Raw genomic sequence first — 27510 nt, 5'->3', positions numbered from 1 at the left:
AGGTTGAGAGCCACTGGCATAGGCAAATAATGTTTCAATGCAAGCATCTACCCATACAGCCTTAAGATTTTTAGTTCTAGGTACCAGAAACTAGCTGAAGCTAGCTTAAGAATGAAAATAATTTATTGGACAGGTATTGACACTATTGCATCTCAGAGCCCAAGGAATGGGGCATTCCCAGGAGCAGGAATTCAGGTGGGGAGATGCAGTTGTGAGCCTTGGGACAGCCAAAGTCGTGCTGAAGAGAAGAGCAGCTTTAGAATCACTCTATTCTGTTTGGGTAGCAGAGACTCTAATAAAGAATCTTATTGTTGTTTTCTCGTAATCTTCTATTTAAGGCATGTGATGATGGTTTTCTCCTTTCGGTAGAGATACAAAGTGCCTTTATGTACATTTAAGTAAAAGTAGTAGGTTTAAAGAAAAAAATTTTAAGTGATCTAGGACAGCGGTCACCAGCCAGTGGTCTGTGGACCACCGGTCCGTGCGGTCTGAAGATTGGCGACTGCTGATCTAGAAGGTGGCATATAATGATCGAAATATAGAAACACTTATTTGGAACATATTAGTACTTCATTCCCAAATCATCAGGGCTGTTTAAAGCAACTGATGTTTTTTCTTTACTGTAGGTGAGTCATCTGGAAAATGCATTTTTTTTTCATACAGAAATAGGCATAATTAAGAAACTCTGTCCTTGAAGATTTAAATATGATTAACCTTTCCTCTTTGTTTGTTTGAGTCTTCTGTTCCTTTTCACTTCCTCTAACCAGCTAGTCAGTTGGAGAGAGGAACTCGCTTTGAGTGATACTGAAAGATACCACAAGATGTTCCCAGAGGGATTACTCTTATCCTGAGATTAGGAGGCTGAGCTCAACGTTTATACTTTTACTTTGTCTTTTCAGTGACAAAAAATCATTAAATGGTGGCTCAGAGATCCAAGAATGTTCTCTAATAAAACAGTCTAATGCAAGTGACCAAGGTGAAGTTCATAAAATCTCATTTACAAAATGCTTAAAGCTCTGTGTATTATACAGTGAGCTATTGCATTATAATGAAATGGCAGAAGTTCACTCAGCAATTGGATTAATTCAGTGCAAAATGAAGTTGGTCATTTGCATTGTGGTCAGTCTGAAGAATGAATAAATTAACCACAAACTAGACTTGGGAGGTGGGAAATGCTCTCCATAGAACAAGCATGTGGCAGTATTGATCCCAGTCTTGTTCAGGAGAGGGAGACACACAGAAAAGAGTGTTCTGATCAGCAGACATTGGGCTTTTGTCTGACCCAGAAAATGTCCTTTCTCTGCTTATACTCCTTGAAACTTTCTAATACTTGATTTGATCATCTGATCTGGCATTTCTGCGTAAGTGGGGAGTGGGTTATATGTCCTGCCCATTTCTGGAAGGCCCTTTCCCCATTATCAGGGCTTGGCCATTGGAATGGGAAATGGTACTTTGTAGAATTCTGGATTATGCCTTAACTAGAGGCCTGGTGCACAAAATCCTGCACGGGTGGGGTCCGGCTGGCCCATCCTGATGAGGACCCATTGGGCTGGGCCTGCGTGGGGGAGGGACTGTGGGTGGTTGGCCAGCTGCCTTGCCCCCAATCCAGGTGTTGGGGGCCGATCGAGGGCTGGGCCAGACAGGGGCATTGGCCGGGGGTTGGGGGTGGGGTGCAATCAGGGCCTGGATCAGGCTGGTTGGCTGCTGCAGTGTGCATCATAGCTACCAGTCATTCTGGTTGTTCTGCCATTCCGGTCACTGGGCTTTTATATATATAGATCTGTTGGATATTTTGGTTAGTATGAGTCAGACTATTGTGCCCCCGCTAAATTAATGTGCATCTCCCTCCCGTTTCCCTAAGCAGCCTGGGGTTTTTAATGGGCAGTCTGTGGATTCAGGACATCTGTGACTAACCTGAGATTATGTCAAATGTTGCGTTTGTGTATCTGAGTCAATTTGTTTTTCCTTTGGAGAAAGCATGGTCCATGCTGCCTTCAGATTCTCAAAGGGCCTCATGACCCTAAACATGAAGAACCACTGTGGTGTGATACCTGTGTCTGAACTCGAGTGTAACCGCTACTATTTTCTTTTTTTATTGATTTATTCAGTGGCATTTAACCCACATCAGTGGTATGCAGAGCTCATTGAAGGGTGGGAGGGCAGGGGTATAGAGCCTGAGTATCTCCTAGGGGGTAAAACTGCACCCCCCAACTGTTTATGGTGTGAAGAGGCCTGTTGGTGGGGTGGAGTTAAGATGGGCTCTGGGTGTTGAACAGAACTAATGGGAACTCCAGTCGGAGGAGTAACATCAGCTCCCTTCCCCTTCAAGTTATATTTCATAAGCCCTCTTCTCCCAAGACTAAGTGATTTATTGATTTTTGTAGGACAGGTTGCTTGGAAGCGAGCTGTCAGAGGTGTTCGAGAAATGTGCGATGTGTGTGACACCACCATCTTCAACCTGCACTGGGTGTGTCCTCGGTGTGGGTTTGGAGTGTGTGTGGATTGCTACCGGATGAAGAGGAAAAATTTCCAGCAGGGTGAGGATTGACTTGATTCTCCTCCAGACCCCTTAACACCCTTAGATTAATCCTTTTATTGGTTAGTGGTGATGAATTCCTGAGGTATTTGGGGCCAGAGTCCATGAGATCAGTTACTACAAATCAGTTATTTACAGGTTCTGCCTACAAGACTTTCTCTTGGATAAGGTGTGTGAAGAGTCAAATCCATGAACCAGAGAACCTGATGCCTACACAGATCATCCCTGGAAAAGGTATTTTACATGGTGTAATGATTTTTTCCCCCCACCTTATTTTGGTTAGCTCAAAGGTGATTTCATTTTACTTTGTATAGTATATTATATGCTAACTTTATTTTAGAGTGTACCATAAATTGTCCAGAAATTTGTAAAATAATGTCCCCAAAACTTTGTGATTAAGGTCTTGTAAATAGTTTTGTGGAAGGAAAGGAAATGGTACATTTGGGGGAAGGCATACTTAGCAGGATGAAAAGGAGGACTTGTAAGCACCATGTTAAAAAAATAGTCATCCTGCCAGAAACGTCAACTTCTGCTCTGTGATGTTGAGATGGAAAATACGTGACATCCATGTTCAGATGTTTGCCTGTGCCCTTTTTTTAGCCCTCTATGAAGTTGGAGACATTGTTCATTCTGTAAGAGCAAAATGGGGAATAAAGGCAAATTGTCCCTGTTCAAACAGGCAATTCAAACTCTTTTCCAAGCCAGCCTCAAAGGAAGACATAAAACAGGTATTACTGTTTATGCTAGATTCACCATCCGTATTGCTGTCTGTCTGCTTTCAAATAACCCAAGGATTTCTGTATATTTGAAAGGAATATGGGGACACTGGAAAGAGAATTCATGTTTCATGTGCCACTTCATAGACCCATTCTCACTTTTCACATTACTATCATGGAACTTACAGTAGGTTTTTAATTTTTGTTTCTTGAAAAAGCAAAAAACTCTTCTATTATAGTCTACCTAATAAGTTACTATCGAATTTATATGGGTTTTTAAAAACTTCTCATACAGATTCAGATAAGCTCTAAAATGTTTTAAATTACTAAGTATATTTTACCTGTCATGTATGTGAAGAGTTGAAGGAAATATTGAAATTAATCTCTATGTACCCATACTCAACATAAAAAATGTACATTTCCTTGGTGATGATGCTCTTCCTAGAGACATACCCTTCATCTCCACCATCACATCCTCTCTCCCCCATCTTCCTCCCTCTCCCTCAGCCCATTCCATATTGTGTTTAAGTAATCAGAGTTTTTTACATTTACATAAAAGGCAGCATGGGTAGAAGAGTTGTGATTCTGGAGTCAGAACTAAATTTGAATTTTTTCCCCCTGCCACTTTCTAGTTGCATAACTTTGGCTCAAATTAACTGGTTTATATGGGCTTCTGCTTCCTCATCAGTAATCCTATATAATAAAAGCATAATATGCAAATCAACCGAACAGTGGAACTGCCGGTTGGCAGGGGGCTGGGCTGGCAAGCAGGTAGCGCCAGGCCAGCCAAGGCATGTGCCAGCAGGCAGAGGGAGGAGACGGAGATAGGGGCAGGGGGCCTGTCCCCTGATCAGCCTTCCAGGTTGCCTCCCACAGAGGGAGGCCAGACTGCGGCTTATGCACGTTCCAGGAGGGGGCCTAAGCAATCAGTCAGACATCCCCTGAGGACTCCTGGACTGCAAGAGGGCACAGGCCAGGCTGAGGAACCCCCCACCCCCAGTGCACAAATTTTTGTGCACTGGGCCTCTGGTCGAGGAATAATGAACAATACCAATAATTGGACATCACAGAATCATATCACATGTAAAGGGAGGGCTGAGATCAAACAGGAATTTGACTATCCTTTTCCTCCTCCGTGTATGTATGTATAACTTCCCCAGTTGAGCTGTCAAGGCAGATTTTTAAGTAACAGAAAGATAAGTGGTGTGGTCTTTCCAGGTTTTTTTCTTCTCAGTTTGTTCGACTTCTTTTAAGAGATGATCACTACATTTAAAAGCCCATTCCACTATGCTAAATCAAGGGCATTTTCTCTACTTCCTTTTTCCTTCTGAAATCACAGCTGTAACTTTCCTACCCTGCCTCCTGTACTCATTCATTCAGCAACCCTGTTTTGAGTGTCTATTCCAGATACTAGGATGAGTTCACTGGGGAGATTGGCACAAACTGGTCATTTGAAAGCAACACGGTAGCCCTAACTGGTTTGGCTCAGTGAATAGAGTGTCAGCCTGCGGGCTGAAGGGTCCCAGGTTTGATTCCAGTCAAGGACACATGCCTGGGTTGCAGGCTTGATCCCCAGTAGGGGGACATGTAGGAGGCAGCCAATCAATGATTCTCTTGCATGACTGATGTTTCTCTCTCTCTTTCCCTCTCCCTTTCTCTCTGAAATCAATAAAGATATATTTTTTTAAAAAAATAAAGCAACATGGTAGATGGAGCGCTAAGGATATGTATAAGTGTGAGGTGGGAGATAAAGGGCTGTGGGTGGAATATTTTGCTGTATTTACATTCTTAGCATATCTTTTTTTAAAAATATATTTTATTGATTTTTTACAGAGAGGAAGGGAAAGGGATAGAGAGTTAGAAACATCGATGAGAGAGAAGCATTGATCAGCTGCCTCCTGCATACCCCCTACGGGGGATGTGCCTGCAACCAAGGTACATGCCCTTGACCGGAATCGAACCTGAGACACTTCAGTTCCCAGGCTGATGCTCTATCCAGTGAACCAAACTGGCTAGGGCTTCTTAGCATATCTTAATGTTTCACTAGTGATACATAAAAGCTAAAAAATTAAAGTCTCCCCTACCTTATAGTTCTGTTCTGTTATTGCAAGATTACTGCAGCCATGGTGATGTCTAGGGCTGTTACTGGGCTTTGTTTTGGGTATTTGTCTCTCTTACTGGTGAGCTGTTAGGGAGAAGATAAGAAAAGGAAAACTTAATTTTTCAGCTTGTGTAAAATTCTCCTTTTGTACTCAAGATTTCCTTAGCTGGAGAAAAACCGACTCTTGGAACCATGCTCCAACAGAACCCCTCGGTGGTGGAGCCAGTGGCCATGGGTGGGGGAGCCACCTCCAAGCCGGCCAGCAGCATCAAACCAGCCTGTCCAGGCAGCACTTCTCCTTTAAACTGGCTGGCAGACCTGACAGGTGGAAATGTCAACAAGGAAAATAAGGGTGAGCGTTCCCTCCTTTCCTGTGGGTTCCTGGGAACTGTAGTCCATTTGGGGAGGGACTGGGCAGCCTTAGCTGCTGTGAGAACAGAGTAGTTAGAGGTCGTGTAGAAGGGAAAGTGGTTCCCTATAGTCACCGTAAGACCTGACACACGTGCAAATGTTTCCAAAATGCAGCACCAGCAAGGACAGCTACTGCTGATGATAGACGGCAAGTTAGGTGGAGATTGAGACTTTTTTGCCTTCCTATTCTTATCCTATATACAGATCTTGTTTTGTCTAATGTTCAGTGTTCTGGCTTCAGTTTTATTTTTCTTTATCTATGCTTGATGATAGTGTAAAGAATATGGCCTTGGGAATCAGGTAGTTAGATTAGAAATTTACATGATTCTGCTTTCTGTTTATGTTAAAAGAAAGAAAAATTGCAGGTCAATTTCTTTCATGTAAAGATCCTAAACAAAATTTAAGTGGATAGAATTCAGTACTATCAATAAAGGACTTATACAGCATGAACAAGGGCATCAGAAATGCAGGTGTAGTTTAACATTCAAAAAGTACAAGAAAAATTATGAGACAAAAGTAGGAAAATTCAATACTTGTTCATGATTTTTTTAAATCTTAGGAACAGAAGGGAATATCTATAATAATAAAAGTGTAATATACTAATTAGACCGGACATCCTTCTGAATGAAGCGGGGGCTGCAAGGGAAGCCGGGTTCCTGGGTGCCAGAGGGAAGCCCGTGCCAGCAGCCGGGGGAAGGAAGGCCAACTCTTGCACAAATTTCATGCATCAGGCCTCTAGTACTTACTATAACGAGCTTCTACAATAAAACTGACATCAATCATCATAAATAGTGATTGAATTTTTTTAATTGGTTGAATAGGTGTTTTTTACAGTGTTCCTCTGTGTTCAGGAAAGAGACAAGCACACCTGATATCACTATTTTATTAAACATTGTGCTGGAAATCCTGGCTATTGCATTAAGGCAAGCAAGAAGATATTAGAATTGGAAAGAAAGAGATAAAGCTGTTGATATCTGCAGACAATCTAATCATATTGTGAAAAATCAAAAAGCATATATTTAATAAACATTTTTATCATGGTTGCTAGTTACATTGTTCATTTATAAAAATCAATTGTATTTTGTATACCAGGAACAAACAAATAGAAAACAGAAGTTTAAAAAATACCATTTAGCCTCCCCTCCTCCTCCCTCCTTCTCAGGAGCAACCTCTTGTCTTCTCTCCTTCTTTCCCCACAGGCGTGCATCTCCTAAACTCTAAGCGTCCCTACAAGGCTTGCAACCAGGGCAGCAATGGGCAGTGGCAGTTTATCCCGGGCAAACCCCCTGAGCCTGTACCCAAGGCCCCCTTTTCTCTGACTTATTAGTGAGCCAAAGCAGACCAGCCTAGGCTCATTTCCCCAGCTCTTCCTTGTTTTATTGTCTCCAGCTTTAATAAATGTCCTCTAAAACTCAAAAAAATATATATGCATCATTTACCATGTAGCCCCTGGAATTGGATCTTTGTTATTTAATACCAGTTGGGAATCCTTGTCTAAATAATGTCATTAGTATTTATCCTGTTAAGTTTTTTTGTTCTAATAAATGAAAACAGGTTCCAAAGTAATTTTAATAGAGGACTACTAAGAGATTTTATTTCAGAATGCTTTTCCATTTGGATGTTTTTTATTTTTAGAAAAACAACCAATGATGCCAACTTTAAAGAATGAAATCAAATGCCTTCCACCCCTGCCTCCTTTGAGCAAGTCCAGCACAGTCCTCCATACCTTTAACAGCACGATTTTGACACCTGTAAGCAACAACAGCTCTGGTTTCCTCCGAAATCTCTTGAATTCCTCTACGGGAAAGGTATGCATTTGTTTTGCTGTTTGTACTCCGCCTAGTAAAGGTGAATAGATGAGACTAGAAAAATTGAAACAGAAAGTAGAAATGAACCCTAGGCTTTTCTTCATGGGTACAGAAGGCTGTGTGATTGGCAGGTGGGCTTCACGGGGTTATAGTACTGGGCTGGGCAATTTTCTCCTGTTATACTTTCTCCTATACCCACTTCTGTGAATTGTGACGTCAAGTGGGGGAAGGAGACTTACCTTTTTGTCTTGGGGTCCTGGCTTGGACTGTTTTCTGGATATGTGATGTATACTTGTCCTACCACTATAGGAATGAGTTTTTGATGGTAGGGAATGACATTTAAGACTTGTATTCTTTCTCAAATTCAGACAGAAAATGGACTCAAGAATACACCAAAAATCCTTGATGACATCTTTGCCTCTTTAGTGCAAAATAAGAATTCCTCTGATTTATCTAAGAGGCCTCAAGGACTGACGATCAAGCCCAGCATTCTGGGCTTTGACACTCCACATTACTGGCTATGTGACAATCGCTTACTATGCTTGCAAGATCCCAATAACAAGAGCAACTGGAATGTGTTTAGGGAGTGCTGGAAACAAGGGCAGGTAAGAGGGTCCTCTGCTCCCCCAGCCCAGTTCAGATCCCCCTTCTTGGTACCTTTGGCAGACTCTGACATCCCTGCCCCCCTTCTACCACCCCTCTCCCCAATTAGAAGTAGTATATACTTTATCTCCTGTTTTTGTGCTTTATTATTTAGGGTGAATGTTATTAAGGCAGAGTAGTATGGCTTGTGAGGTTCTGATTGCTTCTGACTAGTCATTGAATTTTTTGTTGTTAATCCTCACCTGAGGATATGTTTTCATTGATTTTGAAAAGGGGAAGGGGAAAGACACACAGAGAGAAACATCGATGTGAGAGAGAGACATCGATTGGTTGCCCTCCCGCACATGCTCTGACTGGGGCCGAGGATCCAGCCTGCAATTGAAGTACATGCCCTTGACCAGAATTGAACCCAGACCCTTTAGTCCTTGGGCCAACGCTCTATCCACTGAGCCAAACTGGATTTTTGATGAGAGCGCCAGGACTCAGTTATTCTTGTGTGATAAATCTCAACAGAAGTGGTGTATGACAAGGAGGCTTATGGGATTTGGGGGATTAGACAAACTATGACAATCATGTATCCCTCTTTCATGAATTAAAACCTTGTGCTGAAGGCAGTTTTAGGCGGACCAAAGCCAGGTGGTTCATCTTGTAATTGATGTGTAGTCTCCCAAGGGGTCTGCTTTACAGGGCAGCATTGCTCCATCTTAAGTTTTTTTTAAAAAAAGTTTTTTTTAAATTCTTGTCCAAGGGTTTTTTTTCCCCATTGCTTTTTTTCAGAGAGAGTGGAAAGGAGGGTAGGAGGAAGAGATAGAGGGAGGGAGGGAGGGAGGGAGGGAGGGAGAAAGAGAGAGAGAGAGAGAGAGAGAGAGAGAGAGAGAGAGAGAGAGAGAACGAGAACGATGTGAGAGAGACACATTGACTGGTTGCCTCCCACTTGCACCCCGACCGAGGGCAGAGACTGAGCCCACAACCCAGGTACATACCCTTGACCAGGAATCAAACCCAAGACCCTTCAGTGCTGGGCCGATATTCTAACCACTGAGAAACACTAGCCAGTGCACTGCATCTTAAGTTTTGGTTGATAGTTTAGGAGATGAATGGCTATGTACACCTGCTCCTCTGCTTTCTTGTTTTGGTTTTTGTTTTCTGAATCTTTGGCTTTTCTTCTGGGCTAAATGGAGTCCTCACGAAAGGAATACTTTCCTCTTGGACAAGGCTAGGAAATTGCCATACAGAAAAAATGTACATATTTAACAAAAAAATTCTAAAAATTTTTTTTCAACCCTGTGTACTAAGATTTGCTCATGATGACACTAACAGACTGAATTTAGACCAAGACCATGAATAACATAATTTTTTTAAATTGAACTGATTGTCAATATTTTAGTCAGATTTCACAAAGTTCAGGATTTCTGGCTTGTCTTAGATAACTAAAGGACTTGGCAACCTCAGGTCTAGATTCCTGCCTAGCAACAACAGGTTGGAAGCCAGTGGCTGTGCCCTCTGTAGACCGGACTCTCCTGCTGGCCTTTGTCTTACCACATCTTCTGCCTGCCCTGAGCCTTGGCACTGGTAGTCTGTGAATACTGGGAGTGGAGTCCTTGCCCCTAGAACAGTGATCGGCAAACTGCGGCTCGCGAGCCACATGCAACTCTTTGGCCCCTTGAGTGTGGCTCTTCCACAAAATACCGACTCTGCGCATGGGCCACGAAGTTTCAGTCGCACTGTACATGCGCACCTGCACGTGGTATTTTGTAGAAGAGCCACACTCAAGGGGCCAAAGAGCCGCATGTGGCTCGCGAGCCGCAGTTTGCCAACCACTGCCTTAGAAGCTTACTGAGGTAGTTTGAGAGCAAGGGATGTGTGGAACAGATGAGTGATGAAGACAGGAAATGTGGGAGCTCAGGAGTGTAAGCTGGCACTTTGGGATCTGAGATAAGATGACCTATAGAGACCAAGCCAGTAGCTGCCACAGGTGTGGAGTCAGAACAGGAGGAGTTCAAACTAAAGTCTTCGTTCTCTTCTTTAGCCAGTGATGGTGTCAGGAGTGCATCACAAACTGAACACTGAACTTTGGAGACCTGAATCCTTCAGGAAAGAATTTGGAGGTCAGGAAGTCGACCTAGTTAATTGCAGGACCAATGAAATCATCACAGGAGCCACAGTAGGAGATTTCTGGGATGGATTTGAAGATGTTCCAAGTATGTATTAAAGACTTTTCAGGGGTGTTGAGGGTTTGAAAGGAGGGGCACAGGAAGAGCAGGAATCTGAGACACTTTGGTGGCAACAACAGCATTTTCCAGGATTTAAAGTTTAAAATTAGTGTCTTCTCTTCCCATTTCTTTTTCAAAGTTTATGTTTTTGAACTGAGACAAGTTCATTTTGTAGTTTCTATCCTTCAGGTGCTTCCACTTGTGCCCAGCAGGAGGGTACCACAAAGCCAGGGCTTATGACTCGAGGCTGGTGGTTGTGTGTGTCTCACCTTCATCTATCTTTTTTTAAAAAATATATATATACTTTATTGATTTTTTAAAGAGAGGAAGGGAGAGAGATAAAGAGTTAGAAACAGCAGTGGGAGAGAAACATCGATCAGCTGCCTCCTGCACACCCCCTACTGGGGATGTGCCTGCAACCAAGATACATGCCCTTGACCAGAATCAAACCTGGGACCTTTCAGTCCGCAGGCGGGTGCTCTATCCACTGAGCCAAACCGGTTAGGGCTATCTTTTTTTTTTTTTTTTAATTATTATTGTTTAATAAGGTAAATAGACCTGAAGGTGCCAGGGAATGTAAATTCATTTCATACAGGGTCTCCTGGTCACTGTCTACTTCATGTGGGTGAGCAGGGATTGTCTCAATAAGAAGGCTAGCGTGGCCTGTGCTGAGGTGGCCCTTTCTGTGATTGGCCAATCAGTAAACTGTTTCCAAGAACATGAAGTGCACACTGGGCCCTGTGGTTTCCATCAGCAGAGCAGTGGGACACTGCTGGAAGATTCAGCCAGTTCATTCTTCAGACTCAGTAATTCAAGTATGCTCATTCATCACTCATTCTTTTTAGACTTATTTTCAGATTTTACTCTCCTGCTTCCTTATTTCCTGTTACCCACATTTATAGATCATGGCCCATACTTTCACAGACTTTATAATATAGTTATACTTACCTCTTACATAAGACCTGATGGGGTTTTCCATAGGTAGATGCCAAGATGGGAGTTTCAGATGGAAGATATTTATCTGAAATGAAGAGGGAGGTGGGAAGAAGGACTGGCATGAGAAGGAGTCAGCTGCAAGGCAGACTCAACAAAGCTTCAGCCAGTATGGCAGGGAGTCCTGGAGCAAGTATTGCCCCTCATTGTCACAGATTGGGCTGAAGTGGGGGATGTCAGGGCCTTCGCCACCACCCTTTTTCTAGATCCTGGTGCCTGGGAAGGGCAGTAACCTGGTGAGACAGCTCTTTGCAGCTGAGGCAGACCCTAAAGCTGTGTCTTGGCAGCAAGTTCTTTGAAAGAGATCTGGTGAGCCCTGGCCGGTTTGGCTCAGTGAGTAGAGCGTCGGCCTGCAGACTGAAGGGTCTCGGGTTCGATTCCGGCCAAGGGCACATGCCTGGGTTGCGGGCTCGATCCCCAGTGTGGGGCATGCAGGGGGCAGCCAATCAATGATTCTCTCTCATCATTGATGTTTCTATCTCTCTCTCCCTCTCCCTTCCTTTCTGAAATCAATAAAAATATATTTTAAAAAAAGAAAAGGAAAGAAAGAGATCTGGTGATACAGCTACCACAGCGTGCCATCCAGTTAGGCCTGGGTTCAAATCCTGACTGGATATGTACTTACTGTTATATGAGCCAGATTTGATTTTTCTGGGGCTCAAACTTCCCAGAGTCAACTGAAACTTGCCTTTTCCATGTGATGTTCCTGCTGCATATCCACAGTGTGCCACCCACACTGAAGTGCTGCTGGTGTCTGAACATATCCTGTTCCCTGTGATTTCCTGTCTATTGCCCCAAATGCACCTGTTTAAACTAGGTTATGGAACAGTGTTTGGTTGACTAAAACATTTTACAAATCTTAGCCCTCGAGAGTACAAGCTCTGAAGTCAAACCTGGGTTGCAGTTCCAATTCTGCTGGATGCCCTTGGACATCTGTCAATTTCCTCATCTAAAATTGAGAATATTAAAAAGGGCTTAATCTCATTGGGATATTGGTTTAGTTGCAAGGATTAAATCATTAATCCCTGGCACCTTCAGGTCTATTCACCTTATTAAACAATAATAATTTTTTAAAAAAAGATAGCCCTAACTGGAATGGCTCAGTGGATAAAGCACCAGCCTGCGGACTGGAAGGTCGCAGGTTCGATTCTGGTCAAGGGCATGTACCTTGGTTGCAGGCACATCCCCAGTAGGGGGTGTGCAGGAGGCAGCTGATTGATGTTTCTCTCCCATCGATGTTTTTAACTCTCTATCCCTCTCCCTTCCTCTCTGTAAAAAAATCAATAAAACACTTAGCAGAGACTAGAACACAGCAAGAAGTGCAATAGTGATTGTCATTGCTGTTAATCATAATTATAAATATATCTTTTCCAATGAGAGCTCCTTGGGTCTTGGTTCCTTGGCATTATCTGCAACAGGTAGTAGTTCTATCACACAAAAATAGTTCTCATTAAACTCTATGTGTATCTGCCAGGGTAGAGCAGAGAGTGAGCCCTTTTGGCCCTAGGTCTCCCTGGACAGAACATCAGTTTCAGTCTCTCTGAATAAAACAAGTAATTTCTAATTCTTTTTTAAAAAATATTTTTTTTACTGATTTCAGAGAGGAAGGGAAAGAGAGAGAAACATCAATGATGAGAGAGAATCATTGATAGGCTGTCTCCTGCACACCTCCTACTAGGGATCGAACCTGCAACCTGGGCATGTGCCCTGACCAGGAATCAAACTGTGACCTCCTGGTTCATAGGTCAACACTCAACCACTGAGCCACGCTGGCCAGACAAGTCATTTCTATTTCATGCTAGCCTCAGAAAATGGTTTGTTTGTTTTTCCCTGTCGTCTTTGATTGTTAAGGTGCATTGCTGTTTATTCATTGCGGAGCTGCTCACTTCTTACAGAACTTTGTATGCAAGAGGAGACTGGATCTGAGTGAGAGGGACAACTGTCAAACACACCACCTAGATGTAATGGGCAAAGGGGAGTGGCTGAAATCTCAAAGAATGAGTAGAAATTTAATAAGCATCTAGAAAAGATAGGGCCCTGATACAAATGAGTTGGTGATCTTTATTTTGCTACCTCTTGCCGCCTCCTGGGTATGGATGGATTTCTTGGCACTGTAGAAAAGTTAGCAACTGATGGATGAGAATATTTAAAATATTTATATACAAAATGTATCAGGCTATGAAATTTTACAGTGATAAATTTTATTTGCATTGTTGAGCATAAAATGCTAATTTGCCATTTATTTTGGTCTATTTTTTAGTTAATAGGAGCAATTTAGTTATTCTGGTTGTTTTTCAGACCGATTGAAAAATGAAAAAGAACCGATGGTGTTGAAACTTAAGGACTGGCCACCAGGAGAAGATTTTAGAGATATGATGCCTTCCAGGTATGACTGTGGGAGTAGATGGTTCAGTCCTTGACTTGGTAGAATAAACTCTTTTTTGAGATGGTGTGAGAAAATAGTTCTCAGGGAAATATGAAAGTTGCCATGGTTTTACTGGGGCTGATTTTTCATCTCTACTCTTTAAACTTTGGAGATGTGTGTTTCTAAGTGAGATAAATACTGAGGTTTAGATCTGGTTAATGAAAGCTCCGCGTGTTTTCCCTGCAGTGCTCTGCCAGAGAAGAGGCAGCTTAGGTGTGCAAGTGCTGAATTTGAGGCAGTAGTGAGATCAGAACTGCCATGGTTCCATGTGATAATAGTCATGTCTTGCCTTAGACAATGAGCAGCTAGATTGGTAGATTCATTTTCCTGATTTGAGCTTGAACCTTGAAAAGTATCTTCAGAACTAATGAATAAATAAATCCGAGTGTCCAGAAAATTCATTGCTCAGATCTTTTGTCTGAGATACTCCAGATCATTTTGATACATTTTTGTGGTGAAGGAAGGAAGAATTATAACCTTTATAATTCTGATTTTGAATATAGTTAACGTTCAGCTGTCTCCATCTTCATGAGCCAGGTATTTTTGTTTGTCCCTTTTGTGTAGAAGGAACAAATCATATAATAATGAATTAGAAAGGCAACTTTATTTTTCAAATTCTTTGTTTTGTGCCAGGTTTGATGACCTGATGGCCAACATTCCACTGCCGGAGTACACACGGAGAGATGGCAAACTGAACTTGGCCTCTAGGCTGCCAAACTACTTTGTTAGGCCAGATCTGGGTCCCAAGATGTATAATGCTTATGGTAAGGAGGAAATGACTTGAAAAAATTATAATGGAATAGAGCAAATTAAAATGTTTGGAAAATTGATTTTTTTTTTTGGTTGGGGTGGATGAAAAATATGTGTAACCCCAACACTTAACACAGCAGTAGGCTTCGTTTTTGCATATTTCCTTTCATTCCTGGCCAAATGTTTGTGTATTTCCTTTTCAGAATTGTAGTTGTTGGGCATATGCAATTTTTTATTTTTCTCTTCTATATCTAACACATTATAAAATCATGTAGTTTAATAGCCCTTACCAAAATTTTAAAATTAAGTTTATTGGGGTAACATTGGTTAAAAACATATTTCAAGTTTACTTTATTTTTTTTTTCAAATTCAGTTGACATTCCATATTAATTTCAGATGTACTGCACAGTGGTTAGATATCTATACTAATAAAAGGGTAATATGCAAATTAACCATCACTCCACGACAAAGATGGCGGCACCCATAGCCACAAAGATGGCAGCACCGGCCGGAGCCAGGGAGCTGGCCTGAGCGATGGTATGCTTCGCTTCCTTCAGGTGGAAAGCTTGGCTTCCTGCAAGCCCCGGCCGGCCTTTGGGCAGCAGCCATGGAGCCGGCACCAGCCCGGAGCGAAGGCGGGAGGCAGCCCCGGCCCAGAGCTAAGGCCTGGGTCCCAGGTGCAGGAGGGAAGCCGGTGCTGGCAGCCAGGAGAAGGAAGGCCTATTCTTGCACGAATCTTCGTGCATCAGGCCTCTAGTCTATATATATAAAAGCTTAAGCGACCATTATGACAGAACGATCGGACTGACTGGTCATCCAGTCGCTATGATGCACACTGACACCAGTGGGAAGACGCTCAATGCAGGAGCTGCCCCCTGGTGGTCAGTGCTCTCCCACAGCCAACCTTCTGCGGCCCCTCCCCCCGGCCACCCAGCCCCCTCAATCGGCCCCCATTGGGGAGGCCGGCTGGCCAAACTCCCATGTCTCCTCTCCTCTGCCGGTCTACCCCTCCCCCCCCATAGGCCTTGATTGCCGCCCAGGCGGAGGGACCCCACCCGTGCACAAATTGGTGCACTGGGCCTCTAGTCCTATATAATAGAAGACTAACATGTAAATCAACTGAATGGCAGAACGATCAGTTGCTAAGATGCGCACTGACCACCAAGGGGCAGGCGCTCAATGCAGGAACTGCCCCCTGGTGGTCAGGTGGTCAGTGCACTCCCACAGGGGGAGCACCGCTCAGCCAGAAGCCGGGCTCATGGATGACGAGCACAGTGGTGGTGGTGGAGCCTCTCCTGTCTCCACGACAGCGCTAAGGATATCAGACTTATGGCTTAGGTCCACTTCCCAGGGAGTGGGCCTAAGCCGTCAGTTGAACATCCCCCGAGGGCTCCTGGATAGCGAGAGGGGCGCAGGCCGGGCTGAGGGACACCCCCCGCCCCAAGTGCATGAATTTTGTGCACTGGGCCTCTAGTTTTAATATAACTTACAAAGTGATCCTCTTGATAAGTTTATGTACTACTCAACTGACACCATACATAGTTATTATAATACTAGAGGCCCAGTGCACAGATTCATGCACCAGTGGGGTCCTTCGAAGTCGCCCACGGGGATCAGTGGACTTCACACTGCCGCAGCCCGGCCTTACCCGCCAGCTTGTCAGGTTCCAGCCCACTCTCCTCGCCACTCCCGTCCATCCTGGCCCCGCTGCACCTGCTGCCGCCACCACTCTGGCACCCAGGGGGAGTGTCTGCAGGAGAGGCTCACACAGCTCCAGCTGCGCTCACCAGCCATGAGCCCGGCATTTGGTGCCCATCTGTTAGCTGAGCGGTGCTCCTGCTGTGGGAGTGCACTGACCACCAGGGGACAGCTCCAGCCGGTTGGCCAGTCACATAGGCTTTTATATATATAGATAGATTACTGACCATATTCCCTATGCTGTGCTTTAATATCCATGACTATTTTGTATCTACAAATTTGTACTTCTTAATCCCTTCACCCTTTTTTTTTTTTTTATTTCAGAGAGGAAAGGAGAGGGAGAGAGTGATAGAAACATCAATGATGAGAGAGAGAATCAATCTTCTGCCTCCTGCATGCGCCACACTGGGGATTGAGCTCACAATCTGGACATGTGCCCCAACCAGGGATTCGAATCACGGCCTCCTGGCTCATTGGTTGACATTCAACCATTGAGCCACACCGGCCAGGCCCTTTCACCTTTTTTATCTAGTCCCCCAATCCTCTTCCATTCATGAAAAAAAAATTGTTTGCTTCCTAAAGTATGCTATGGCAACCATCACTTTGTATCTATGAGTTTGTTTTTTTTGCTCATTTATTTTGTTTTTTAGATTTCACATTTAAGTGAAACCATATGATATCTGTCTTTCTCTGTCTGACTTGTACTATAGTTTGATATCAGGTAGTGTGATACTTCCAACTTTGTCTGTTTTCTCAAGATTGTTTTGGCTATTTGACATATGTTTCCTAAGGCTTGGGAAGTTCTCATTAACTATTTCTTTGAGTAGGTTCTGTGTTCCTTTCTCCTTTTCTCCATCTGGCATCCCCATTATCCTTATGTTGCTCTTTCTATGGAATCAGATAATTATCATAGTTCTTTTTTTAAAGTGGTTTTTTTTTTATTGATTTTAGAGAGGAAGGGAGAGAGAAACATCAATGAGAGAGAAACATCAATAGGCTGCTTCCTCCATGCTCCCTACTGAGGATCGAGCCCACAACCCGGGCATGTGCCCTGACTGGGAATTGAATCAGTGACCTCTTGGTACATAGGTCAACATTCAACCAACTGAGACATACTGACCAGGGCAAGTTCTTTTTTTCTTTTTTTTTTTAATGTTTTATTGATTTTTTACAGAGAGGAATGGAGAGAGACAGAGTTAGAAACATCGATGAGAGAGAAACATCGATCAGCTGCCTCCTGCACATCTCCCACTGGGGATGTGCCCGCAACCCAGGTACATGCCCTTGACCGGAATCGAACCTGGGACCTTTCAATCCGCAAGCCGACGCTCTATCCACTGAGCCAAACCGGTTTCGGCAAGTTCTTTTTTTCTTTCCTTTTTTTTTTTTTTTTTAACTTTTAGTTCTCTTCTTTCTCCTGGGTCATTTCTAAGTTCCTATCTTTGAGTTCACTAATTTTCTCTTCCATCTGGTTTGCTTTGTTTCTGGTACTCTCTAATGCATTCTTCATCTCATTTATTGAGTTTTTCAGTTCCAGAATTTCTATTTGGTTTGCTTTTACAGTTTCAATTTCTTTGGTAAAGTGCTGCTTTTGTTTACTAATTTTCTTCCTGAGTTCATTGAACTGCCTTTCTGAGTTCTCTTGTATCTCACTGAGCTTCTTCACAACTGCAATCTTAAATTCTCTTGTCATTTAAGTCACATTCTTCCATGACTTTGAGTTTAATGTCAGGAGACATTTCATTTTCTTTCTGTACTTCCATGTTACTGTGGTTGTTCAAGGTATTTGACATTATTTATCTGCCTGTGCATTTGAGATAAGAGTTCTTTTGTTTAGATGCTGTTTTATTCTCAATAATTTAGAGACGTGATGGGTAGGGTACTTCTATTTTTTTCCAGCTGATGGTGTTACAGTACAAGGTGTTTTTGTTCTGTTTTGTTTTTTTTTCTCTTGAGGTGAAGCAGTGCCACTTTGGTTAAGGAAAATGCTACGTATTCACTGTGAACAGCTCATCTTGGTTACGGGGCACTACCACTGTGGTATGGGTTTATGGTGGGTGGTATAGAACTGGTTTAGTGAGCTCCTAGCACTACCTTTTTACTAATGATCACTGGCCCCGCTGTGTTATTTTGGAGGTGTCTCCACTGCCTCTAATGGGCTCTGCTGGATGAACTGGGCATGGGAGACAAGTGTGTGATCTTGTGGCTACACACACACACACACACACCCGCCAGCATCTGCTGTGGGTACTCGCACTGTCTGGGCTTCTCATCTTTCTTTACCAGTCTCTGCCTGGATAGGTGGGCCTGTGAAGACAAGTTTAATGTGGTTCTGTCCTCATTCCAATAATGGCTGTCGGCAGTGCTGCATTGTTTTAAGCTTCCCAACCACCTCTACCAGGGTTGCTAGGATGGGAAAAAGAGAAGGGAGATAATTTTTCTCAGAGTTCTACTTCTTCTGCCCCTCTTACAATCCAGGCTATAGTGTGAGGGTTTCAGTCTGACTCCCTCCCTGCCCCCATTTTGGCTTCTGAACTCATTGGAGCCATGGTAGGCACGCAACTCTATGTGCAACCACCCTTGCTATCCGTTCCCCCAATCCTGTCTCCCCTACTCATTCCAATCTTCCCCATCTTGAGATGTTTCAATGGGTGAATCTTCCAGGCGTGTTTGTGCGTTGAGCGTGTAGGGGGGTAAGTATCTTTTGTTGAGTTATAGTCATCCTACTTGTAAATTTAAGGGAGAAACAAAGGAGTCTTCTCACTCCACCATGATGTTGACTTCACTCTACCATATTAGTCCTTAGTCATCTTTGGTAAGATATCGTTTAATATAGGGTGTCCCAAAATTCATGCAAGAAGTAATTTTGATAGAAAACACAGGTTTATAATTAAAAATTGTAAATTTTTTATTGATTCACAAAGTATACAGTATAGGGTTATGTATGGAATAGCACATCAGGTAAATGGCCTCCACGGCTTTGCTGGCACATACTCAAAGCCGTGGTCTTCGTTGTCCCTGCTCCTGGGCCATAATTGGTACTTGGTAATGCTTATCAAATTGAAGGGATTAAAATCAAAGGGCAACAGATATTAGAATCTGATTCAATAAACCAAGTAAAATTAGGCTTTTATTTTTTGTTGTTGTTGTTGTTAATGTCCATGCAAAATTCATATCTTGCGTGAATTTTGGGACACCCTATAGTTGCATGGTACACTATTGAATGAATGGAATTTTATTAGTCATTTCAATGTTGCTGGACGTTCAGGTCATTCTACAAGCATTCCAGTTGTTTTAACATCTACTCTTCAATGTAATATTCTATGTTGGTGGATAGTAGTTACTTAAGTTGGTATTTAAAGTACCCTTTCAATTGGGTTTTTATTCTCTGGCCATGACTTGATAAACTGTCCATTAAGGATTGCTCAGGATTGAGATTGCTTTCTACAATTTCAGCTACTTCTGTTGACCTGTTTTATGTAGGGTCTTTGTTCAGGTTTCTTTTGTTATAGTTGGCCATTTTGAAAGGGTGGTTTATCAATTTATTGTTGAATGAAATTTCAGTTGTTTGAATCATTCAGTGAATTTGTAGTGTTTTATATTATTTGACTCCCATTTTTCAGGTTTTTTGTAAGTTTGATTTTTTTTATTTCTTCCTCCCATAATTACTTCCAACACTAATCTCTCAGACTTGAGGAAGGGATGGCAGGCCTCTTGAAGAAAGGACAGTCTTTGGCATCTTTTCCATGTTCTTCAGAGGCATTTTTTGTGGGGAGCAAGTGTTTGGACCTCAGAACCACCATTCTGTTATGGTGGAGTCGGCCCAGAGCAACACCAGGAGGAGGGTTGGGGAAACTCCCACCGACTAGATGCCCAAGATAGTTCTGCCAGCCTGGGGTGACAATGGTCTGTGGGAGAGAGGACACACAGGCAGAAGTCCCCTTGCTTATTTATTCCCCTTGCTTCTCAGGTCTCAGGTTAGAGCGCTCTGAATATATCTGAGGCTCGTATCATGTTACCTAAGTGAGTTCACTTCACTCAAGCCCTTCAAAGTAGCTGGATGGTCAGGATCTCAGGATACTCTGTTCACAGTAGGGGTTTACATAAATGAAGCATTTTTCCACAGAAGTAAGTGGTGTAATGTTGCATAATATGATTATCCATGTTTTATTGAAATGAAGCTTCAAAGGGTAGAAGTGGTCATCTGAGTTTTCAAAATACAGTGGAACCTTGGTTCTCAAACTTCATTCATTCCAAAAGGCTGAGAAGCCATTTGTTTGAAAACCAAATCATTTAGAAGAGTGTAAATTGAATTCATTCCAGACCCCCAAATGATTCCCCATTTTAACCTTTCTTATATAGAGTACATGTCTAATGTACTGTTCATTCTATATACAAGCACTTCTTAATTTATCGAATTACCCCCTCCTAGTCTTAAATGAATCATTTTCAGCACTTGTTCCAGGGGTGAAGCATCTTCGCTGGTTCACATATCACTGCCTCCAAAATGCTGTCACTATCTAACTGCTTTCTTTGGCCAAATCAACAACAGGTTTTCTACCTCTTTAGTTGCCTGTGATCCCTTGTTTTGTGAGTACTTTCACACCCTTAGCAATATGAGCACACTTGATGGCCTCTTTATGTTTTAAAATTGTGCTAAGCGTCCATTTTACCAGCAACAAAAGCAAAAACCAACAAGCAGGAAAATATTCACAGCATGGTAAACTGACTCGCATTCTGTCCTTTGTGGCCTGAGAGATGAGATGCTTTTCATCATGTTGATGTATCAACAAGACAGGGTTGTCAGGTGGAGAACATTGGAACTTGTTTGACAACCAAGACTTTTTTCTGTGAACAAGTTGGTGGAGAACCAAATTGTTCAGATGGGAGAAGGTCAAGATTCGAGGTTTGACTGTAAATTCTCTGCTTACTGAAATAGCTTGGCAGCAGGTCTAGATTCCAGTAGATGGCAGCATTGTTCTAGAAAAGCTTTTCCTGTGACAAACTTGTTTCTATCCAGAGTAAGCAGTTAGGGATTGAAGAAAATAAAAATGTGTTCCCTTTCAAACACCTTATACCTTCCCACAAACATCATTAGAGAGTGGTCGTTTGTTAAAGATTGGGTGTCTGAGCCCTGACTCCTCAGTGTGCTCTTGTGGCTCCACTCCCCTGCTAGCATTGGCCATGCTCTGCTTTCTAGTTTTGGCTTATTATCTTTTCTTGCTAGCACAGTGATTCATTTTTTAAAAAATTATTTTCCCAATTATTAGATCCAGGATTTTTAGTTATTCTCAGCAGAAGGGTCTCTCAGGAACTTTTTGCCTATCACTAGAAACCAAAGCCCTTGTATTAGGAGAGGGTTTATTATACTTATTATATTTATGATTAAATATTTAATAAGAAATTATTTTCTTTCATAGTTGAAAGGATAAAATAATCCTATATAATAAAAGGCCAATATGCAAATTGTCCCCTCGACCATTCGAACAGGGAGTGGGGCCACCGGCCAACTGCCCATGGCCCCTCCCCGCAGCCAGCCCAGCCCAATCGGCCCTGATCGGGTGGGCCCACTGGACCCCACCCATGCACGAATTTGTGCACCAGTTTATAAAAGTCTAAGCAGCCCTGACTGGTTTGGCTCGGTGGATAGAGCGTCGGCCTGCGGACTGAAGGGTCCCAGGTTTGATTCCAGTCAGGGGCATGTACCTTGGTTGCGGGCACATCCCCAGTAGGGGGTATGCAGGAGGTAGCTCATCAATGTTTCTAACTCACTATCCCTATCCCTTCCTCTCTGTAAAAAAATCAAAATATATTTTTAAAAAAGTCTAAGCAACTGAACAACTGTTTGACCAGTTGCTATGATGCACACTGACCACCAGGGGGCAGACACTTGATGCAGGAGCTGCCGCCTGGTGGTCAGTGTGCTCCAGGGAGCACCGCTCAGCTGACTGACAGGCCATCAGACACTGGGTTCACAAGGCTGGCGAGGACTACTGCAGCAGCGCGAGCCTCTCCTGCTTCCATGGCAGTGTGTTACCGAGCAACGGTGGCAGCAGCAGGTGCAGTGGGGCCAGGATGAGCGGGAGCAGCGCAGTGCCCAGCCCAGGCTCCTCCCCAGCTGCCTCCACTTTGCACATTACTACATCCCTTGGAGGGTGTTGGCCCTGGGCTGTGGGGATCAGGCCGAAACCATCAGTCTGATATCCCCCGAGGGGTCCCGGATTGCAAGAGGGCACAGGCCAGGCTGAGGGACCCCACTGGTGCATGAATCCGTGCACCAGGCCTCTAGTATTAAATATTGTTCTCTTACTTTTACATGATTAGAGAAGCATCTTTTAAATTTCGTGACCAGGTACCCTCCAGGGAGTAGGAAAGACTGTCAGCCTTTGTTACCTTTAGTATATTTAAAGGCATTTTCTGTTTGCAGGATTAATTACTCCAGAAGATCGGAAATATGGAACAACAAATCTTCACTTAGATGTATCTGATGCAGCTAATGTCATGGTCTATGTGGGAATTCCAAAAGGACAGTGTGACCAAGAAGAAGGTAGGGTGCTGAAGTGAAAGTGGGGCTCACTCTCCCAGCTGGAGACTGTGTGTTGATGTTTGCTTTCTCTTACTCCAGAAGTCCTTAAAACTATTCAAGATGGAGACTCTGATGAACTCACAATAAAGCGATTTATTGAAGGAAAAGAGAAACCAGGGGCTCTTTGGCACATATATGCTGCTAAGGACACAGAGAAGATACGAGAATTCCTTAAAAAGGTGTGCTCCTTACCCTATGGCATGTAAAGAGAGGCATGGGGAATCCTATACTATATAATAAAAGCCTGATATGTAAATTGACCAAATGGTGGAACGACCAGTCACTATGATGCGCACTGACCATCAGGGGGCAGATGCTCAATTCAGGAGCTGTCCCCGGCCCGCAGGCCCCAGGCCAGCCAAGGCAGGTGCCAGTGGGGGTCCCCCAATTGCCTGGTGGGTTGTCCCACAGATGGGCCTTGATTGCTGGTCAGGCCTAGGGACCCTATCTGTGCATGAATTTTGTGCACCAGGCCTCTAGTAGTAATATAAATGACTACATGTTCAAGAACTGACTGGGTTACTGGGGAATTATCACAACCTCAAAGGTTAAATCTGTGCCTGTCAGATTGGACAGGCTGAAGCTGGTTGCTAAGAAACAGGATTTCTAAATGATTAGGCTGACACCTCTGAAAAGACGAGCCCTTGTCATTTATGTTATAGTGGTTTTTTTGTGTGTGTGTTTTTTTAAAATATATTTTATTGATTTTTTACAGAGAGGAAGGGAGAGAGAGATAGTTAGAAACATCGATGGGAGAGAAACATCGATCAGCCGCCTCCTGCACATCTCCCACTGGGGATGCGCCTGCAGCCCAGGTACATGCCCTTGACCGGAATCGAACCCGGGACCCCTCAGTCCGCAGGCCGACGCTCTATCCACTGAGCCAAACCGGTTTCGGCTATAGTGTTTTATATTATAGTACGTTTGGAATTTTTTGTGCTCTTTATAAGTTACTTCCTCTATCTCATAGCATGTAATTTGTTTTTATTGCCTTGAAAATCTAAGAACTTCACAAGTTGTGTATCATTCCTTGGCCCTTGGTACCGTGTTCTGAGTGAGTTAAAAAAGACCGTGTTGGTTTTGTCTGCCTTCACAAAGAAGCAGGTCAGGAAGGCCTCCGGCCCTGCTTGTGGCTATTAGCTTGTGAAGAGTCACTGGAAAGAGAGGGAGTGGTTTTGAAGTTTCTGAGTCTATTTGGCAGTTACTCACAAAGGGCTATCTGTGGAAGTTCTAGGCAGCTGGAAAGATGGGTGTATTCAGTTTTTAACCTGGTTGGCCATGAGGCTGCTGGTGGCAGCTCAGGTATCTGTGCTTGAAATCCTCCAGCAATTCATGAACAATGGATATGAATACTCCTAGCCCTTAACAACATTTCTTTGAATCAAAGTGTTTCTGGCTAAGGATCATTTGACTCTTCAAGAAAACCTGCTAATCACCATATTGTTTCTTTTAATAGTATCACCCTTAGTCTGTGCTATCTGATCTAGAATAAACAAATTTAATCTACAGCTATCTTGGTGACTATTTCATAATTCAGATTATACAGGTGTTTATTATCTGCAAAATGGAGCTTGGGCCAACTTATATTCAAAAGTCTAGACCCATGGTCGGCAAACTGTGGCTCGCGAGCCACATGCGGCTCTTTGGCCGCTTGAATGTGGCTCTCCCACAAAATACCACATGCGGACGTGCATGTACAGTGCGATTGAAACTTTGTGGCCCATGTGCAGAAGTCGGTATTTTGTGGAAGAGCCACACACAAGGGGCCAAAGAGCCGCAGTTTGCCGACCACTGGTCTAGACCAAAGTATTTTCCGAATTTGTATTTATAAAAGTATACAGGCTGCCCTAGCTGGTTTGGCTCAGTGGACTGAGAGTCCTGGGTTTGATTCCTGTCCAGGGCATGTACCTCAGTTGCAGGCTCGATCCCCTTCCCTGGTTGGGGAGCATGTGGGAGTCTACCAACCAATGTATCTCTGTCTCTTCCCCTTCCGTCCACTCTCTAAAAATCAGTGAAAAAATATCCTCAGATTAATTATATATACATATACATGTATACATATACAGAAGCTGCCGGTCTGTTTACAGGAAATGATAGAAGGGAAACCTCATTTTTTTTCAGTCTTTACTTCATTCCTTTACTTACTGTCTTTGAGGACTACACATCTTTGCTAATAGGGCACTTATATAAAAGAAGGCCTATATGACAGTTACTGACTGCCCACATGGTTCACGGGGAGGAATGCCTTCAATGGGTCTTAGCATATTGCTCAGGTTCTTAATATTTTTAATATATTCTAGGTATCAGAAGAGCAAGGTCAAGAAAACCCAGCAGACCATGATCCCATTCATGATCAGAGCTGGTATTTAGATCGATCCCTAAGGAAGCGTCTTCATCAAGAGTATGGAGTTCAAGGCTGGGCTATTGTACAGTTTCTTGGGGATGTGGTGTTTATCCCAGCAGGAGCTCCACATCAGGCAAGAACCAGTACTTTGTCCTTTTTTCTGGTTTTACTAAGGACTTCTGTGTGTGTGACTGATGTGGCTTGGTGTTTTTCAGGTTCATAACTTATATAGCTGTATCAAAGTGGCTGAAGATTTTGTTTCCCCAGAGCATGTGAAACACTGCTTCTGGCTTACTCAGGAATTCCGTTACCTGTCACAGACCCATACTAATCATGAAGATAAATTACAGGTAAAAATAGCACTGATTCCTGGCACTGGCTGACTCTGGCTTCATGGCCCATTACTTACCTTATAAAGTTAGTGAACTCACACTTGGTCCAGTGATTTGATGAACTGCTTTATTTTGAATTTCATTGTCTACTTAGGCAAAGGAGGAACAAGCAGGAAATCTCACCTTGGTCTGTAAGGGACTGTCTGGAGAGAGAGTCTTTAGTGTTAAAAGTGAATAGATCTGACTTACGATCCTGGCTGAGCTGCCAGGCAGGAGTCTTGAACACAGACTTTTAGTGCTGAAGTATTCTCACCCTTGGGTAGAGCAGAACAGAATCTCTGGGACCCAAAGAGGGTCTAAGAGGGTACTTTTTAAAGGGCTTTTAATAGTCAACCAAGTAACATAATTTTATGTTTCAAAACCAGGGGAAAACAAACTGAAAAATAAAACTGTACCTTTGAACTTGCCTCTCCCTGCACTTGCCAGGGGCAGGGCCACATGGCATCAAAGCCTACAAAAGGGGTCTTTAAAGTTCTTCAAAGGAGGCATGGGTTTAAAATGTGTGAAATATGGGCCTAAAAGAGCCCGGGGACCTTTCCAGTACTGACATTTCATAGTGAATACTGAGTTTTAAATTCTGAGAGAATGGTGTGGAAACTGGTAGGTAAAGTTTGTTTTTAGTAACAGGTTTTAGATTTAACAGCAAACTCATCATACCTCCTCTTGTTCCTTTAGGTGAAGAATGTTATCTACCATGCAGTCAAAGATGCAGTTGCTATGCTGAAGGCCGGGGAATCCAGCTTCAGCAAACCGAGGGTCCTGGAGACGCCTTGAGCCCTGTGCATTGGAGGTGAATACTGGCAGCTGTTCAAACTCTTCAGGCAGGATTCCTGTGGACTTTGAGATTCATGTTACCTCATCTTTTTTAAACTGTACCTGGTGAGGGTACTGTCTAATGTATATTTCTAGTGTTTACAGACACTAAATGTGTATATGTAGTGACTATTTACAGAACATGCATCCTTCAACTGTTGACTTCTCACCTAGTGCAGAACTACCAAGCTGAAAAATAAAAACCTCTTCTCAGCTCTGGAACAATACTCCAGCTATGACTCTAGCTGTTTGCTTGGACAGCTTAGTCAAAATGGGTTAAAACTATTAGGAACAACTGTGCAGTTTATTTGGGTTGTATTTTGTTCTGTGTCTGTCTGAGTATCCCCTCCCCTAACCCTTAGGGTTTAGAAAAGCAACGGAGGAAATGACAGCTAACAATGCGATTCTTGCTCTTTCGAATCAGGACTGGCATTATATAACAAACCAACTACTGTACAATTCTTGGGGTTAACCATCTTTAGTTAAATGGAATTTTAATTTAAATGAAGCTTTGCTAATTGTAAGTGTTGAGCATTTTGCATTAAAGTATTCATATAATATTTTGACTGTTTATTGGCATTCTACATACCTTTCATCAAATGTTATACATGTAAAAGATTGCTCTGGGAATTCATACTAAAAGCAAAGAAATGAGATGCTCTAATGGTTTCCCATGATTATTACAATGCTAACATGGAAATAAGTTTCTCCCAGCAAGATGGAAACCCTGTCACAATTTTGCAAAGAAACACCACCAACAAGCTAAATTTAGAAGTTGGAATTAAAAACAAAACAAATCATGACTGGTTAAATGATTCTGTAAAGATGATCAAAATACTTTGTCTCTTCTGGCCCTTCATGATGCAAGAGTTTAAAAATAAAAATGAAATTATTAGGATAGTTTTAGAACAGTAATCTACACTAATAAAAGAGAAAGATGCAAATTAACCATCACTCTGCCACTCTGCTACACTCACCAGCCAATCAGGAGTGAGTATGCAAATTACCCCAACTAAGATGGCGGCGGCCACAGAGCTGAAGCAAGGAGGCGACTTGGGTTGCCCCCAGTGATGCAGGAAGACAAGCTTCCTGCCTGCCCTGGCTGGCCCTGGGCTCCACTC

At 43.0% G+C, this 27510-nt stretch overlaps 1 protein-coding gene across 1 annotated transcript in view; it reads left to right on the top strand.

The window, feature by feature from the left end:
- KDM3A (lysine demethylase 3A) overlaps positions 1-27262 on the top strand; it is a 59273-nt gene extending 32011 nt beyond the window's left edge. Inside the window, exons 13-26 of the mRNA XM_081101022.1 lie at positions 2385-2537; positions 2675-2770; positions 3137-3264; positions 5510-5705; positions 7400-7572; positions 7941-8177; positions 10205-10376; positions 13680-13767; positions 14440-14570; positions 22682-22801; positions 22880-23019; positions 25141-25317; positions 25400-25534; positions 26252-27262. Of these exons, the coding sequence (XP_080957148.1) occupies positions 2385-2537; positions 2675-2770; positions 3137-3264; positions 5510-5705; positions 7400-7572; positions 7941-8177; positions 10205-10376; positions 13680-13767; positions 14440-14570; positions 22682-22801; positions 22880-23019; positions 25141-25317; positions 25400-25534; positions 26252-26350 (2045 nt within the window). The 3' untranslated portion in view covers positions 26351-27262. The remainder of the gene's footprint in view (positions 1-2384; positions 2538-2674; positions 2771-3136; positions 3265-5509; positions 5706-7399; positions 7573-7940; positions 8178-10204; positions 10377-13679; positions 13768-14439; positions 14571-22681; positions 22802-22879; positions 23020-25140; positions 25318-25399; positions 25535-26251) is intronic.
- Positions 27263-27510: the final 248 nt, after the last annotated feature.

This window comes from Myotis nattereri (genome assembly GCF_964212035.1).
Source record: "Myotis nattereri genome assembly, chromosome: 10".
Classification (NCBI taxonomy): Eukaryota; Metazoa; Chordata; class Mammalia; order Chiroptera; family Vespertilionidae; genus Myotis; species Myotis nattereri.
The sequence above is the reverse complement of the archived record's forward strand: the minus strand, read 5'-3'. Positions and strand labels throughout refer to the sequence as shown.